Source organism: Primulina huaijiensis, chromosome 18 (genome assembly GCF_012295235.1).
Source record: "Primulina huaijiensis isolate GDHJ02 chromosome 18, ASM1229523v2, whole genome shotgun sequence".
Classification (NCBI taxonomy): Eukaryota; Viridiplantae; Streptophyta; class Magnoliopsida; order Lamiales; family Gesneriaceae; genus Primulina; species Primulina huaijiensis.
Window position 1 is genome coordinate 1203617 of NC_133323.1, and position 15678 is coordinate 1219294.

The window sequence follows — 15678 nt, forward strand, 5'->3', positions numbered from 1 at the left end:
TCAAATTTCATAAATTTTAAGAATATAAAATAAATGTCCCACTATCATATGATAATGACTCTGAATTATAGCATATATATATGTTTATAAAACTATAAATTTTATATAGTTGTTCAAAATAGATACATGGGTGAGAAATATGAATTTCTTCTCTCTCTTTCTTTTTGCTTGTCAACTACAAATGTGATCTAAATTATCTAAATATTTATGATAATCAGTACTTAAGCGAGTACTTAGGACTTGATTTCGGATTATATTTATTTTTTTTAGAAAATAAAGTTTTGAATGTGGAAAATATTTATTGCTCTAAAATGTTGTTTTAAATTTAAAGGAATTTTACAGCTACCTGTTGGCCAAGTAGGTCATTCAGCATTTAGTGTACATATTTTGTCGATGTATATTCGAATGGGGCCTCGTTGTTTTATTTTTTGATAAAAAAATTTGAAAGGTACTTCGTGTGTTTCTCGAACTCGAGATTTTGTTTCAAATAAGAGGCATTGAATTTGGCCTCTCTAAGTTAAACTCAATGGAAAAGCAGTTCGATCATATCGTACGTGCATTGCTACAATAATATATTGTATACCAGAATCTCTTATATTATATGATGTTAAAATAATCCAATATATGATAATATAGTCAAAATTATATTATTTTAAAACGAAATAATTCTTTTCTTAAGATACAATGATTTACGATTTTGAAATAGTATCGAACTAATTATAGTATGCATGATAATTAGTAATTGATAGATTAATTTTTAGAGAGATCAATTCCAATATTGAGTCATCATGTCCTCACAAAACCCTAAAAATATGGGAAACCTTCCAGGTGTCCATGACCAAAACGTACAAGTATCTCATGATTTAGGATTCCGACATTCACAGCTTGATCTGTCTGCTGTTCTTCACAATTACTGCGAAAAACAAGCCTGATTTTGTTCTCTTTCACGTCAGATCCTACTCGTATTTTCAATTCCAGCCAAGAAACGGCTAAAGTAATGCATTCCAACACACAGCAGAAGAACAAACAGGCTAATTTCATGCGAAAAATGTGCCCCAATTTTGACAGAGAAGATGGGCTGGAGACTGTGCTGGAGGTGCCGATCCCGGAGGAGATGTTCACCAGGATGGGAAATAATGTGGCGGTGCGGTGGCAGAATATGGCGACGTGGATGAAAGCTCAGACGTCCGATAAGTGGTCCTCGCCGATCATTGCCGGAAGATATAATGAATTGAGCTTCCTTCTGTATTTTGTGGGATCTCCTCTTATACCTATGCAAGTTCAGCTGGATCAATCCATACATCGTCCCGTTAAACATGCTTCCATTGTGAGTAAATGATACTGGTTTTAGCCATATTTTCTCTTTGGATTTTAATCCAATGGTTATTTAGAGTTTCCCTACCCTTCGGTAATCGATCGGAGGAACATTGAATGGAGCATAAATAGATATATACATTATATCATATAACAAGTTTTAACTAAGATAAAAGTTTTGTATATCTGAGCTTTTGATAATCGCTGAGATCTTATCTGATCTGTAATACATGCATCACAATAAGGAATTTGGGTGAAAACATGAATTGCACCGTTCATGTTTGAGCAAGTTAACATGCAAAACAATTCTAGAATTACTGTTGGTTCAATTGTATATTCAAGTTAAAACGATAGTAAAGTAGAAAGTTTGTACTCAAATTCTTGCGGTGCACACTCAATCCTTCAATGTGGCTTATATTATCTACAAACTTTGTTTAATCGCGTATAAATAGTCACTCATTTGTAAGTACTCATAACTTATTGCGAAGGACTTTTTTTCCTATATGTACGTCATCGTTTCTAGGAAGCTTCAACAGCCAAATACATAGTGCAACAATACGTAGCCGCAACAGGAGGGCAACCGGCACTGAACGCGGTAAACAGCATGTGCGCAATGGGACAGGTAAAAATCAGTGCATCAGATTTTCATCAAGGTGATAACGAAAGTGTTAAGGTTACGAGCACAGACGAAGCAGGAGGCTTCGTTCTGTGGCAGAAGAATCCCGACAAGTGGTGTTTAGAGCTGCTGATTTCGGGATGCAAGGTTATATCAGGAAGCAATGGCAAGATTTCTTGGAGACAATCTTCAAATCAGCTAAGGCCTATGTCCAAGGGTCCTCCTAGACCTTTACGCCGATTCTTTCAGGTAATTAAAACATTCGAACCCCCCCTTCTTTCTAAATTTTGTCCTATTGATTTGATGACTTTTACAGGGCCTGGATCCACGTTCGGTAGCCAATTTGTTTATCGATGCAGTATGCATAGGCGAAAAAATCATAAACGACGAAGATTGCTTCATACTAAAGCTAGATGCAAACCAATCTACACTAGAAGCACAAAGCAACCCAAAATCCGAAATTATTCATCACACTATATGGGGATACTTCAGCCAAAGATCCGGCCTACTGGTTAAGTTAGAGGATTCCAGATTACTCACGGTGAAAACCAGTAAAGATGATGGGGACGCTTTCTGGGAAACGAGCATGGAATCTGTGATCGAGGGCTACAAGTATGTAGATAATGTGAATATCGCACATAGTGGGAAGACATTTGTCACTGTTTTCAGATATGGGGAGCAATCAGCAAACCACAAAAGGGAATTGGAAGAATCTTGGAAAATCGAAGAGGTCGATTTCAATGTTTGCGGTTTAAATTCTGAATTTTTCATGCCTCCAACTGATTTTAAGCTAAAATGACGACAGTGAGAAGGTAAAAATTTTCAGCAGTTTTGTTGTTACTTGTAGTGAGAAGAAATCAAATCACATATCTTATCATATTTGATTTCATTAAGATCGTGATATCTTTGATATGATTGTGTTTCAATTTAGTTACTTCAGATCTTATTTATCCAAGGAGTTTACTTAGGTGATGATCGATTATATATGCACTTGATAAACAGATGGAGACTCTCTTCTAATGTTTTGCCCCTCAAAGGTATATAATTGAGATGGTAGGGTGGTATGATAGGTGCTTATCAAGAGATCTGATTTTCAATTCCTTTAGTGTGATTTATTTGATGGACGTGATTTTCAGACTAAAATGCACAAAAAAATGGCAGTTGTGGGTTCCAAGGTTAAAAAATAAAGATAGAGAATTTTAGAGGAATTTTTTGCATTCATTCTGTATATTGCATATCTGGCATTTGAGAAAAGAGCAAATATCAAATTCATCAAATATACAGAAAATTAATATTAAAAAAACGAATTTTAAGCATTTGAACATGACATGATAATATGTTGATCTTTTTTGTTACCAGTCAACCATTGATGAGATAATTAGTTAAATTTAATATTTAAAATTGTTACATACTTAAATTCAAATGATTTATGACATAGAATGCCGCCTCCAATATGTGATTTTTTTCATCAAACGTTTTGGATAGCTGTATGAACAGTGTCGTGCCTTTGGGCCTTTGAGCTGGTAATAAAGGACTGAAGAAAAACCAACCAAGGCCAGAAATATGGGTCAGATCGGCCAGATTTTGATAATCAANATATATATACAATGAAGATTATACATGCGGTTACATATTGATATTAAAATTGTAAAACTATCCTAAATGCAATTTTTTTTTAATCCTAAATACAATTTGATTGAAAGGACTCTTTTAAAATTGTATTTGTATAGTTTTATAATTTCACACACAATGTGTAATCGTATGTAGTTTTCATTGTATATATAACACTTTTCATTTTATTTTGATGAGATTCACAAAGATTTAAGTATATATATAGTTTTTTAAACGAAAATGATATTCCATTAAATATGTAAAAAATGTTTACAGTAAAACTATACTTGACATCTTTAAGAATTCAACAACAAGCATAATGTAGTAACTAATGTCATAAATCTTTACAATAAAGTGCATCACTAGCGCTAGAAAAGCAATAAAAGATGTTTATCATGATCTTCCTAATCGTCTACCTCAAATCTGATATCTCATTCCCAAAGAGTGCTCGGTTTCATAAGCTTCATATCTGGTACACCGTAGCAGCAAATGCAGTGCATCTCATTCTGGCAAATGTCGAAGTGCCCCGATATATCGTTTTGTACTTCTGCAAGACTGTCGATGTTGATCTCATAATCTTCCTCATTCACAGATGGCGTTCCAAATACCACTCGAAATAGGACAACTAAAGTACAAGTGATGGGCATATTCATCTCCAAGATTGCAAAGCACACAACGTTTGTTAATATTTCTGGTCACATGGACTGTTGTCACATATTCCTGGAACGAAATACGAAATATTCATAAACAGGTTAAGAGGTGTGAGAATTTGTAAATATATAAAAAGTTACATACGTAAATAAATATACGAAGTGGTAAAGCAAACAATTGACTAATATTTATTTCACACTGAAATTTTTTATAAACAACGTGTGTGACATCTATTTGAAAATAACGAAATAAATGGATAAATATATCGGTTTAGTTCAATACATGAAAGTAGAGATTATTCAGCAAATAAATTTGATGAATTCTAAGTTAATATATTAGATTAATTAGCCATTTTGAATAATTAGTTGTTTATATCGAAAGAGAACGCATATATTAGGTGTGAGATTGTTATATTAATTACATTTATTTATAATATATACTAATACTTATTGACACGATATGTGGGCATACACAATAAAAATAATTAAATTAAAAAAATTATGTTGTTTTTTGTTCGGATCGAAGATAACAATTAAAAAGATAAATAAACTGTTGTAAAAACTGTAGGACCGAGCGTTTAACGATTTATCAAAAACTATATGTGATGATAATGGTGCAACTCAAATCTTTTAAATCACACGGCAGCTCAAGCACCATGGTCCGATCGTTCTTCCAGAAGGGACAATTATTGCACCAAACAATCTCCCTCCCAATAATTGCACTCACTGCAATCAATGAGAATCAAACCCGTAATCTTGGCCCTGATATCAATTGTAGGATCGAACGCTTGTCGCTTTACCAAAAGCTATAACTTGTGATAACGGCGCAACTCAAATCTTTTGAACCGCACAGCAGCTCAAATTTCGCTGTTTGATCGCTCTTCCAGAAGGGACAATTATTGTACCCAACACAAACTATGTCAAATAATGTTAAACTTTAAGTTGTGTTAACAGCTCAATTCAATATTTCAATCAGATTAAATAATTTAGGCTCCTAAAATCATTTTTAAGTACGTAAATATATCAAATTACTTATTGAATATGATATATACAAATGTAACAATTCAATTTACTTGAGTTGACTTATCAGCACAAATAACAATCTCAACTGCACAAGTAATCAACAATAAGTAAGGAGACAATAATTTGTTTATGGAAGTTATAACACTAAACTTCCATATCTTCTCTTCTTCTGTTTCCATAAACATTTCACTGGAATATTTGATCAATAAAACAATTATACAAATCTATTTCAGCACGATTCAACAACCCTAATGAGCTGGAACTCTTAACACTCTTTACTTCAACTTGATCTGTTCAGAACATGCTTCTGACAGATATTATTGATTCTCATAATACAACAACGTTTGTGTATAAAATATAAGCGACAATATGAAGCGAACAATATTTTTCATTAATCGATTTTAATTAAAAATTTATTGTGTGCGCAAAAAAAAAACTTAAAGATGAATCTTTTAAGAGATATTGTGCGATTTGAATGTTTGATGAAGATTGATAAAACAATAGTCATCGCGAGAGAGAGATCTTCAGTCTTGATGTATTCCTTATATATAGGTATTGGTCCTCAACATTAATAAATACATATGATACTCACATATGCGGAGTTGCCAAATATAGTAATATCAAATTCAATTTCTTGGACACTGTCTGAAAATGGTAACCAACATATATTCTCTCGTTTGTCTCTACTGACAACTTTATAATAAACTCGGAGATAGTCTTTTTGTCTCCAAAGAATGCTGACATAATGGTCTTCGAGTTGACATGTTCTGCTCGAATAACTTGGTTTGATTTACGTTGATGAATAAACTAATAGTTGACCATTTCGATTTGTTTGTTCCGTAAAGCTTGTAACAATGTAGGTTGATCAACACGCATATAGTCTTGTTTAGTTCAGTTTAATGATCTCTATTAAGTCTGATGAGTTTAGTTTAAGATCATCAAAACTTAAATATAGATTATACTTTAATAATTTTTATATAATTTTGATTTTTTATAATAATAACTTGTTGATAAATTTAAGATAACACTTTTTTTCCTTGAATAATGAAGGTTAAATCAATCAAAAAAATACATTTCTGCCCATGTAATTTCTGTAATATCTAAAATTAGTTTATTAAATTATGAGTTTTGGTGCTCTATTAGCTTTTTTTTTATTGGAAAAAACTCTATTAAATTCATCATTGTTTTCAAAACCGAATCAGATTGGCGGTTCAACCGAGAACCAATCACAAATCCAGTCTGAAATGCTAAAAAACATCTGACCGGCCAAACCAGTCACAACCGGTCAAGAACCAATTCGACCGGTCAAAACAGACAAAACCGATCCTAAAAATTCACACATTTAAATTATTATTTTTTTTAAAAATCTATTTTTTATATTTATATTTTATACATATATGTGTCTTTTTTATTTTGAATTTTATTAAAAATATTTTTTTTAATATTAGACCTTATCTTAATTAATTTATTTTTAATTTCGAATTTTATTAAAAATATTTTTTTAATATTAGACCTTATTTTAATTAATTTATTTTTTTAAAAAATATATATAATTATATTTCATTATATATATTGTTTAGATTTTAATCTTGAAAAACAAATATTTTTTATTATTTATATATATAATTTAAAATATTTAAAATAAAAAATATATTATCTATTATATTATATAATTATTTTATACAACGTAATGATTTTTCGGGTTCAACAATGGTGAAATATTTTATTAAAATAAATCGATTCGATTAGGTCGGATTAAAACATTGAATTTCACAGCGTATATGAATGACGGAGATTTTTTGATCAAATATCTAGATTCTTTAAGCCTGGAAGAAACACAATATCAGCCTATCTCCACCGTTGATATTCATTCCATGTCATCGATCCTGATAAAGAAAATCGAACGGCCAAAGATAACCGACGCATCAAATGCAAATGCGTTCAATCTTTCCATTTTACCCAACCGCGGTCAAACTTAACTCAACCCTAACCTTACCCTAAGTAATTCAACTCGGGCGCGACTCGCCTCCATTATCTATGAGCGAGCTAGAAAACCTCACTGGATATGGCGTTTTAGAGAGCGAGAGACGAAATATATACGAAAATTGGAATTCATAATCTAGGGTTGTAAGATTCCGCCTCAAAGTTTAAACAAGAAATTTAATCATTTACGTTAATTTTATTGGTGGGTAAAGCTTAGTGAATTTGATCAGTAAAGAGAGGGTTTGATTAATTAATGGACGAGATCTGGGAGAGGGCGGTGGAGGCGGCATTAGACGGTCAAACTGATGTCGCTTCCGTCCGATCGTTAACCCTCGACGGCGCCGTCAAGTGCCTGCATGGTCGTTTACCTCAGCCGTCACTTTTCGAGAAGTTTCACAGTCTGCAGCACTTCTCCATAGCCAATATAGGCGTCTCGTCGTTAGAGCAGTTCCCTGGCCTCCGAAATTTGCAAAGGCTAATCCTGTCAGACAACAGGATTGCCGGAGGCTTAGAGTTCCTTGTTGAAGCGGGCCTTGAATCGCTCCGGGACCTTGACTTGTCCAACAATAGAATTTCCGATATTAATGACTTGAGGCCGTTGGCGGAGCTGAGATTGGTTTCTTTGGATCTCTATGAGTGCCCCGTGACACGGATTAAGGACTACCGGGCCCAGGTTTTTGGTTTAATTAGGTCCTTGAAGTATTTGGATAAGATGGATGTGGATGAGAATGAGAGGCCAGAATCGGACGACGAAGAGGAGGATGAAGAAGAAGAGGAGGATGACCCTGGGAGCGGAGAGGTTGATGGAGAGGATCGTCCGTTCAGGATGAACAACAGCGATCAAGCTGGGATTGAGGGAGTTGTGGATGTAGACGAGGATGAGGAGAGTGATGCTGACGAGGAGGAAACAGAAACTCCTAGAGTGGTTGACGGGTTGAGCAGAGGTAGCAGTGATTCTCATGCCCATTCGAATGGTTTTGGGGTGGTTGCTGTGGATGTAGAGGATGATGACGATGAAGGAGAAGAGGATGATGATCTGGAGGTGTATGAAGATGATGACGGAGAGGATGAGGATGTGGTGGAAGTACATGAGATTGATGACAGTGAGGATGAAGATGGTGTGGAGTATGATGAGGATGAGGACGATGATGATGATGATGATGATGAGGAAGAAGAGGTGAATAACGAGGAGAGGGATTTTGGGGAGGCGGGTGGTACTGGGAGGTTGACGAGTGTAGAGGGTGAGATTGATGGGCATGAGCAAGGTGAGGATGAGGTAGATGAGGATGATAATGGGGAGACTGGCGAGGAAGTGCAGGCTGTTGAGGAGGATGTAGACTTTGACGATGAGGATGAGGTGATCGATCCCTCTGTAATTGAGAAATGGCCTTTCTTTCTCATATATTGTTGATGGTTGAATTCAATGTACAGTTCATTGAGAATTTTCGATGAATTGTCTGCATGCTAATGTTTTTGTGTTCTACGAACCTGATATATAGTTTGATGCGTAATACTTGTCCTTTGAACTCTAATCGCTGGTGCTTTCTTTACACAGCTTTCGGTTCTTGAACGGGACAGTGCATTTTTTTTAGCGCTGATAAGTTTTCAATTTTTGGTTGAGCACATCATGATTTCATATTTTTGGATATTTGTTGAGATTCTTACTATTTTTTGAGTTTTGTAATAGAAATCAATCAAAATAGGAGTTTATGTTGTGGACAGATTTTGTCTTGGTAGTGTTCTTGAAGCACTTCTGTGCTCGAGAACTCATTATATGTAAAAACTTGAAGGTTCCTAGTACTAGGAAGTTTTCTAAAGATGCATTGCTAAAACGGAGTCTTTGTTGGCATTTGAATACAACTTAGGATTTGTGAAATGGGTTCCATGCTGTTCGTTACTCAAGAGAAACATTTGTTCCTTCATATTCCGCCTACTGAATCCTTGCATTTTATGTCAAACCTATGACTCTCAGCTGTCTTGTTCTGCAATCAATTTTCTGATTATGCGTTGCATGGCCCAATTTTGTTGTTACTTTTGATGGGATTGAATTATGTATGTTATATATTCTGTTCTTTTCTGAAATGTGTATTTTCTTCATAGTTATGGTGTATCTGCAGGAAACAAGTGTTTATACTGTCTCCTTTTAGATTTGGTTTGCTTTTAATACGCTGATAATTTAGTGGCCGAGAGTGATTTGTGAACCATCTTGGATCTTGGGGTTCTGGTTTCTCTTAGTGGCAAGTTATTCTTACATACTCTTCTCTTCGGATATTCTTTAATGGCATATATATCATAATTTATACTTATCTTGCTGCGACGTCCCATTTTTTTTTAAAAAAACCAGGTCTACTAATTGGATGGAAATTTCAAGTATTTTTTAAAAACTAATATAATTTAGTTTGACTACAGGAGGAAGATTTTGACAATGGTTACCTAGTTCAACCTGTTGGGCGTACTGAACCAGAAACAAGAGGTAGTGACATGGATCCTGGAGACGAGGATGAGGATCCTGAAGTCGAGGAAGATCTGGAGGACGAAGAAGAAGAGCTAGATGGGGAAATCCAAGAACTGCCGCCATCTTCATCCCAGAAAAGGAAACGAAATGACGACGACGACGACGACGACAACGATGATTGTGAAGATGAAGATGTGCTGCCATGCAGCAAATCGTCGAAGCACCATTAGCAGGAGCAATGATGGTCAAGTGAGGTTTTTTCTATGAAAATGTCAGACACTTGAAGTCATCTTGGTTTGCCTGTTGCCTTTTGCTCATATTTTGGAGGGAGTTTTGTGGTGGATGAGTGATATAATGTTTGAAAAGTGGTTATTTGTTGGGTTTCAATGCAGTAGCCGTTGCTGCTGGGGTTTAAATGTTAGTTATTTGGGGTGTTCAATCGGAGGGAAAATGGATTTTGGAGGAACTTGTTCTTCGAATTTGTTTTATTTTGAAATTGGCTTGTAAAAAGACAAATCACGATACCGGGATCGACGTCGTTTTGCTAGAATGATGATTTGAATGAATTGCTTTGCTCCCACGTGCCTGCTTGAATGGTGTTGTGTCTGCTAACTTTTACTCAGTATAATAATAGTTTGTATCCTGGGTTGGTTTCGGCAGCTGCAGGTTCTTGATTTGGGCCCTTTGCAACTCGATATCGTTGGGCCTGAATTCACAATGGACGGCGCTGAGTCCGTCGATTTACTCTAACAGGCTCAAAAGAGTATTGTCGCCCTTTGGGTTATCATGACGTTGATGTGTAAGATAAACATTTTTTTTATAAGGTTTTATATTGTAAAAGTCTAGTCTTACTCAACTAGTTTTAATGGTCGATCATACTAAACAAATATTTCATTCTTGTTTTAATATTAATAAATCGTAGTACAAATAAAATTATCAAAAAAAAAAAAAATTGAACCGGTCGATTATCACAAACACAGATTTTCTAAAATTAATTGATGCTATCAAAACATATTTACATGGTTGTCCAATTTAGTATCTTACAATTGTAGATAAGGTTCATGAATTGCCCCTCTAAATACATTGTGAACCAATTAATCCTCCCATCTGATTTTCGAATGTTGCTCCTCCGCTTGTCTCCTGCAGTACCACCGCCTATAAACCACCGCCCCAATGCCACCAGAACCAAACCTCAAGCCATGGCCAAGCAAAGCAGTGAAGGAAGCGGCTCATCCCCTTTAGAAGCAGCGGCCATCGGCGGGGGATTAATCGCCACGCCTCTAATCGGTTGGTCTCTCTACACGCTGAAAACAACCGGCTGCGGGCTTCCCCCAGGCCCGGCGGGATCATTAGGTGCTCTAGAGGGAGTGAGCTACCTCGTGGTGGTGGGGATTGCGGCCTGGTCTTTGTACACCAAGTCGAAAACGGGTTCGGGCCTGCCAAATGGGCCATTCGGGTTGCTTGGAGCCGTGGAGGGCTTGTCTTACTTGTCGTTATTGGGCATTGTCGTCGTGTTTGGGTTGCAATTTCTTCAACAGGGATCCATACCTGGCCCGCTGCCTAGTGATCAATGCTTCGGTTGATTTTTATCCAATATATATATAGCTGTACGTTATTTGTGATCCAGGCCTCAAAATGTGCTACTCTATTATTTATTTCGTTTCGTTTCGTTTACATATAAGTGTTTGATTAGCTCGATAATTTCATGTTTAAATAAGAGTTTAAAAATGAAAGATAATTCAACTCTAAAACGATCGGGTTTGAATACAAAAATTTGGAAAGTCGCCCCCAAAGATTAATGGGCAAGATTGATGGGGAATAATTATGATATACCAATCCTAATAACATTTAGATTGCCAAATTCACGGAATAACAATAAGGAAAATTAAGCAAAAAAACATTGGTCCGTAAGAGGATGATGAACCAACCCCTAGCCGAAATTAGAGGTGTTTTAAAATCACAAGATTTGAGAATTAAGAGAGAAAACAGATGAGCCCTTCTTTGTAAGAACAAAAAATATGGCAAAAAACGCAATGCCAGAGCTTCTCTCTCTCCTGTGAGACCCCTTCGATCTTCAGGTACATTTCTCCCTCTAAACTTGTTGCACAACATCGATTGATTTAAGGTTGTCTCATGGATATATGGAACCGACGTCCCCTCCGTGTTAAAATTTCATGCGTGATTGCTGCCAACAAGCACAATATTTCCCCTTTTTGTTCTCTTTGAGCCTTGTACGTACATGTTGCATGCATGATGCACCACTCAATCTTGGTGACAAAACAAGGGACTGTTATAGGATTGGAAATCTGGTTTTCTGATGATAGGCGATGATCAATCGTTAATTTCTGCCCTTCCATTCTTTCATTAATTTTGTGTATATATACATTTATATATATTTGAACTGCTTTCATTCTGTATATTAGATTGTTGTAAAAGCTATTGCTGGCGACACCATACTTCCCCGCGTATGTATCGGCACAAATCCTTGCTGGAAGTTCATTCCATAAATGGCTTCATCTCCTGAACTTACTCCAACTGGATTTGCTAAAACTATTGAAGAATCTAATATACTTGCAAATTCCTCGAAAGAAGGGGTAGCTTCTCCTCCGTCTTCCTCCCCCCCGCAAGACCCACTCGAATCTCCTCCGCCAGCACCATCAGAACCTTCTCCTCCCGCCCCTCCAACCTCGCCAACCCCGGCACCACCAACTTCTTCTCCACCGCCTGCTGCCGCACCCCCACCACCAGAAGAATCTCCCTTAGCTCCACCCACTTCAACACCAGCGCCACCTCAATCCCCACCCCCGGATGATATTGCCTCACCACCGCCTCCGGCTAACTCTAGTCCGCCTCCATCCACCGCTCCCTCGCCCCCAGCTCCAACAAATGCCCCTCCCACGCCAAGTTCTCCTCCTGCACCCGTCTTTTCTCCACCTCCAGCACCACGGGCGGCTGCTTCACCAGCACCTCCATTCCCTTACTTGTCCCCCCCTCGCTCTCCAAATTCAGCCCCACCTAACAAATCATCAGGTTCCTCACCAGGTTCGTTATCAGGACCTGGTGATACGCCACCACCATCTGATTCGAATGCAAATACAACAATCATTGCTGGAATTGTCGTTGGAGGACTCGTGTTTCTTGCCCTCATCGCCGCGTGCCTGATATTTTCGAGGAGGAGGAAGAGGCCGTCATATTATATGGATCCTGCACGCCCGCCTAGAGGTCTGCAATCCCATTTATTCAAGTCCTCTGTTATCAGAAAGCATTAATGCTTGGCTTATTTCCAGTTTATTCTGTTAGTGGTAGTTGGTTTACTATTCCGCTATAGTTATTTCAATTAGCTTCAAAGATGCACTAACACACACAAATCTAGTTACATTTCTGCTGATATAAACTACAAAGAATTCGGTAATTTGGATGCAAACTCAATCATAGAATTCCCCTTCCATTCTAAAATTATCTCTGCTGTTGCATGCCAGCCCCATTGCTGTAGCTTCTGCAGCTCCAACATTGATCTGCAGGTAAAGAATCTGGTATGAGATCGAAGGGTACTCAAAATTTGTCATGACCATCCGTTTTATGATGTAATACGTATAAATATTAATTTTATTCCAATAACGTATTTAAGCACTCTTGCTTAAATATCTTAATCTTCAATCGGAAAATTTGCAGTAGAAATAGAACTTTTGGCAAAAAAGATAAAATTTTATCGTTGGAGAATGATGTAAAACCCCGTTTACTGGGCTAAGAATGTATTTTAACTCTGATTATTCGAGTTTTGTTGGTTAAAAAAAATCTCGCAGGAGGTGACCAATACTACAATGCTTCCACACAATGGAATAATCCACCAATGGACCAAACTACTAAACTTGCTCCCCCGCCTGGACTTGTGGGAACACCGGTTGCCGGATGGGGTGTACCACCGCCCCCACCGCCGGCAAACACGAGCAGTGATTTCAGCTCAGGTTACTCTGGGCAACATCCTACGCCTATGTATCAACCTCCATCATCGCCGCTTATGGGTGGCATTGGTTCGAAGAGTCAATTCACCTACGAGGAGCTAGCAGCCGCTACCGGTGGATTTTCTCAGGCAAATTTGTTAGGCCAAGGTGGATTCGGGTTCGTACATAAAGGTGTTTTAACCGATGGGACGGAGGTTGCGGTCAAGAGCCTTAAGTCCGGAAGTGGTCAAGGGGAGAGGGAATTCCAGGCTGAGGTTGAAATCATCAGTCGTGTGCATCATCGTCATCTTGTTTCTCTCGTTGGATATTGCATTGCTGAAGGACAGAGAATGCTTGTATACGAATTTGTTCCCAATAAGACCTTGGAATTCCACCTTTACGGTATGTTTGGATTTTGAAAGGGACTAGTTAACGTATGTATAATAATTTATGATACTCACATAGCCAACTGCATAACCATGATTCAGAATCTTGCATATGTGAAACAAAAAATTTGGTTACAGGAAAAGGCCAACCGGTGATGGATTGGGCGACTAGGCTTCGTATTGCAGTGGGATCAGCTAAAGGGCTCGCTTACCTGCACGAAGACTGTAAGAAAAAAGTTTAACTTTACAACCTTCCGGTTGAATCTTGGGGTGTGTCTGTATTCACGGGAAGGAAAATATGCTTATTTTCATATGCGTTTCAGGCCACCCTCGGATCATTCACCGTGATATCAAAGCAGCAAACATTCTTCTGGACTTAAAGTTCGAAGCCATGGTAATGAAAAATGTCCTCAAATGCCACGGACCAAGTACTTATGAAATATTTTAACTCGGTGTGTGCTATGGTTCTTTTCTTGTCCTGTGTTAGGTTGCCGATTTCGGTTTGGCCAAGCTCACTTCCGACAATTTTACTCATGTTTCTACCCGTGTCATGGGAACTTTCGGGTTAGTAGGCAAAAATTTCATTCATTTGTTCGTCAATTCATTACCTCATGAAAAAGAAGAAAATCGGGGAAGTTCAAGGTTTTTTTTAGTAGCGATACCTTCATTTTCATCAAGATCATTCAATTAAGTTAAAAGAAGATCGCCTTTCTGGATATTCGTTCAGGTACTTGGCTCCCGAGTATGCATCAAGCGGCAAGCTCACAGAAAAATCCGACGTTTTCTCATTTGGAGTCATGCTTTTGGAGCTAATAACTGGCCGCAGACCTGTAGACCTAACCAACAGAACCTTGGAAGATAGCTTAGTAGACTGGGTTCGCTCTCAAATTAATCCTTGGAAATTTTTCTTGTACTTCTTCTATCCTTTTATTTACAAGAACTTGCGTGAAGTCAGGCTAGGCCTCTTCTATCCAAATCCTTGGAAGATGGAAACTATAAAGATCTAGTCGACCCTCACCTCGAAGACAACTACATTCCACATGAAATAGCACGCATGATCACCTGTGCAGCAGCCAGTATTCGCCATTCCGCAAGACGACGCCCCAAGATGAGCCAGGTAATAAACCCATCCATATCCCAGTAAGGGCAGACCCCGTGATTTTGTTTGGCCCGAAGGGAAAAAGAATGCTTTGATCCGTCACAACCAAGTCTTTACTTTTACTCACACATATAAAATCGGTGCTATATATACATATATTATCAGATCGTCCGTGCGTTGGAGGGTGAATCTTCGCTAGAAGACTTGAATGAAGGCGTGAAACCAGGCCAAAGTGCAGCATATAACCCGAACGGGAAGACGAGTACTTCAGCTTATGACACTGGTGCATACAATGCTGATATGATGAAATTCCGGAAAATGGTTATGTCGAGTCAGGAATTCAACAGCAGCGAGTACGGGGAGACGAGTGAGTATGGATTGAATCCATCTGCTTCATCCAGCAGTGATCACTCCAAAGAGATTGTAAAACCAAGCCATGACAAGTAAAAGCTACAGGGAAAAAATATGAATGCAGGATCAAGATTTTCTACGTTAACAGTCATATAATCAATTTTATTTTACTCGCAGTTCAAGTTTATAACAATGACATTTATAATAATTCTTATTTATTATTTTGTTCTGTCACCCATACATGCTATA

At 37.5% G+C, this 15678-nt stretch overlaps 4 protein-coding genes across 4 annotated transcripts; all 4 read left to right on the forward strand.

Annotated features, from left to right (window-relative positions):
* The first annotated feature begins 800 nt into the window (after positions 1 to 800).
* Positions 801 to 2866, forward strand: LOC140964997 (uncharacterized). The gene is made up of 3 exons (XM_073425022.1): positions 801 to 1327; positions 1838 to 2179; positions 2247 to 2866. Exons 1-3 carry the CDS (start codon positions 998 to 1000, stop codon positions 2727 to 2729), a joined length of 1155 nt encoding a protein of 384 aa, XP_073281123.1. The 5' UTR covers positions 801 to 997; the 3' UTR covers positions 2730 to 2866.
* A 4341-nt stretch (positions 2867 to 7207) lies between these two features.
* LOC140965192 (uncharacterized) lies at positions 7208 to 10218 on the forward strand. The gene is made up of 2 exons (XM_073425305.1): positions 7208 to 8554; positions 9607 to 10218. Exons 1-2 carry the CDS (start codon positions 7451 to 7453, stop codon positions 9880 to 9882), a joined length of 1380 nt encoding a protein of 459 aa, XP_073281406.1. The 5' UTR covers positions 7208 to 7450; the 3' UTR covers positions 9883 to 10218.
* Positions 10219 to 10691: 473 nt separating this feature from the next.
* On the forward strand, positions 10692 to 11315 carry LOC140965193 (uncharacterized). The gene has a single exon (XM_073425306.1). It carries the CDS (start codon positions 10714 to 10716, stop codon positions 11233 to 11235), a length of 522 nt encoding a protein of 173 aa, XP_073281407.1. The 5' UTR covers positions 10692 to 10713; the 3' UTR covers positions 11236 to 11315.
* A 6-nt stretch (positions 11316 to 11321) lies between these two features.
* On the forward strand, positions 11322 to 15650 carry LOC140965190 (proline-rich receptor-like protein kinase PERK15). The gene is made up of 9 exons (XM_073425303.1): positions 11322 to 11730; positions 12076 to 12874; positions 13456 to 13995; positions 14118 to 14204; positions 14303 to 14373; positions 14467 to 14543; positions 14707 to 14854; positions 14935 to 15096; positions 15244 to 15650. The coding sequence occupies exons 2-9, from the start codon at positions 12160 to 12162 to the stop codon at positions 15523 to 15525; spliced, it is 2082 nt and encodes a 693-aa protein (XP_073281404.1). The 5' UTR covers positions 11322 to 11730; positions 12076 to 12159; the 3' UTR covers positions 15526 to 15650.
* The last annotated feature ends 28 nt before the right edge of the window (positions 15651 to 15678 follow it).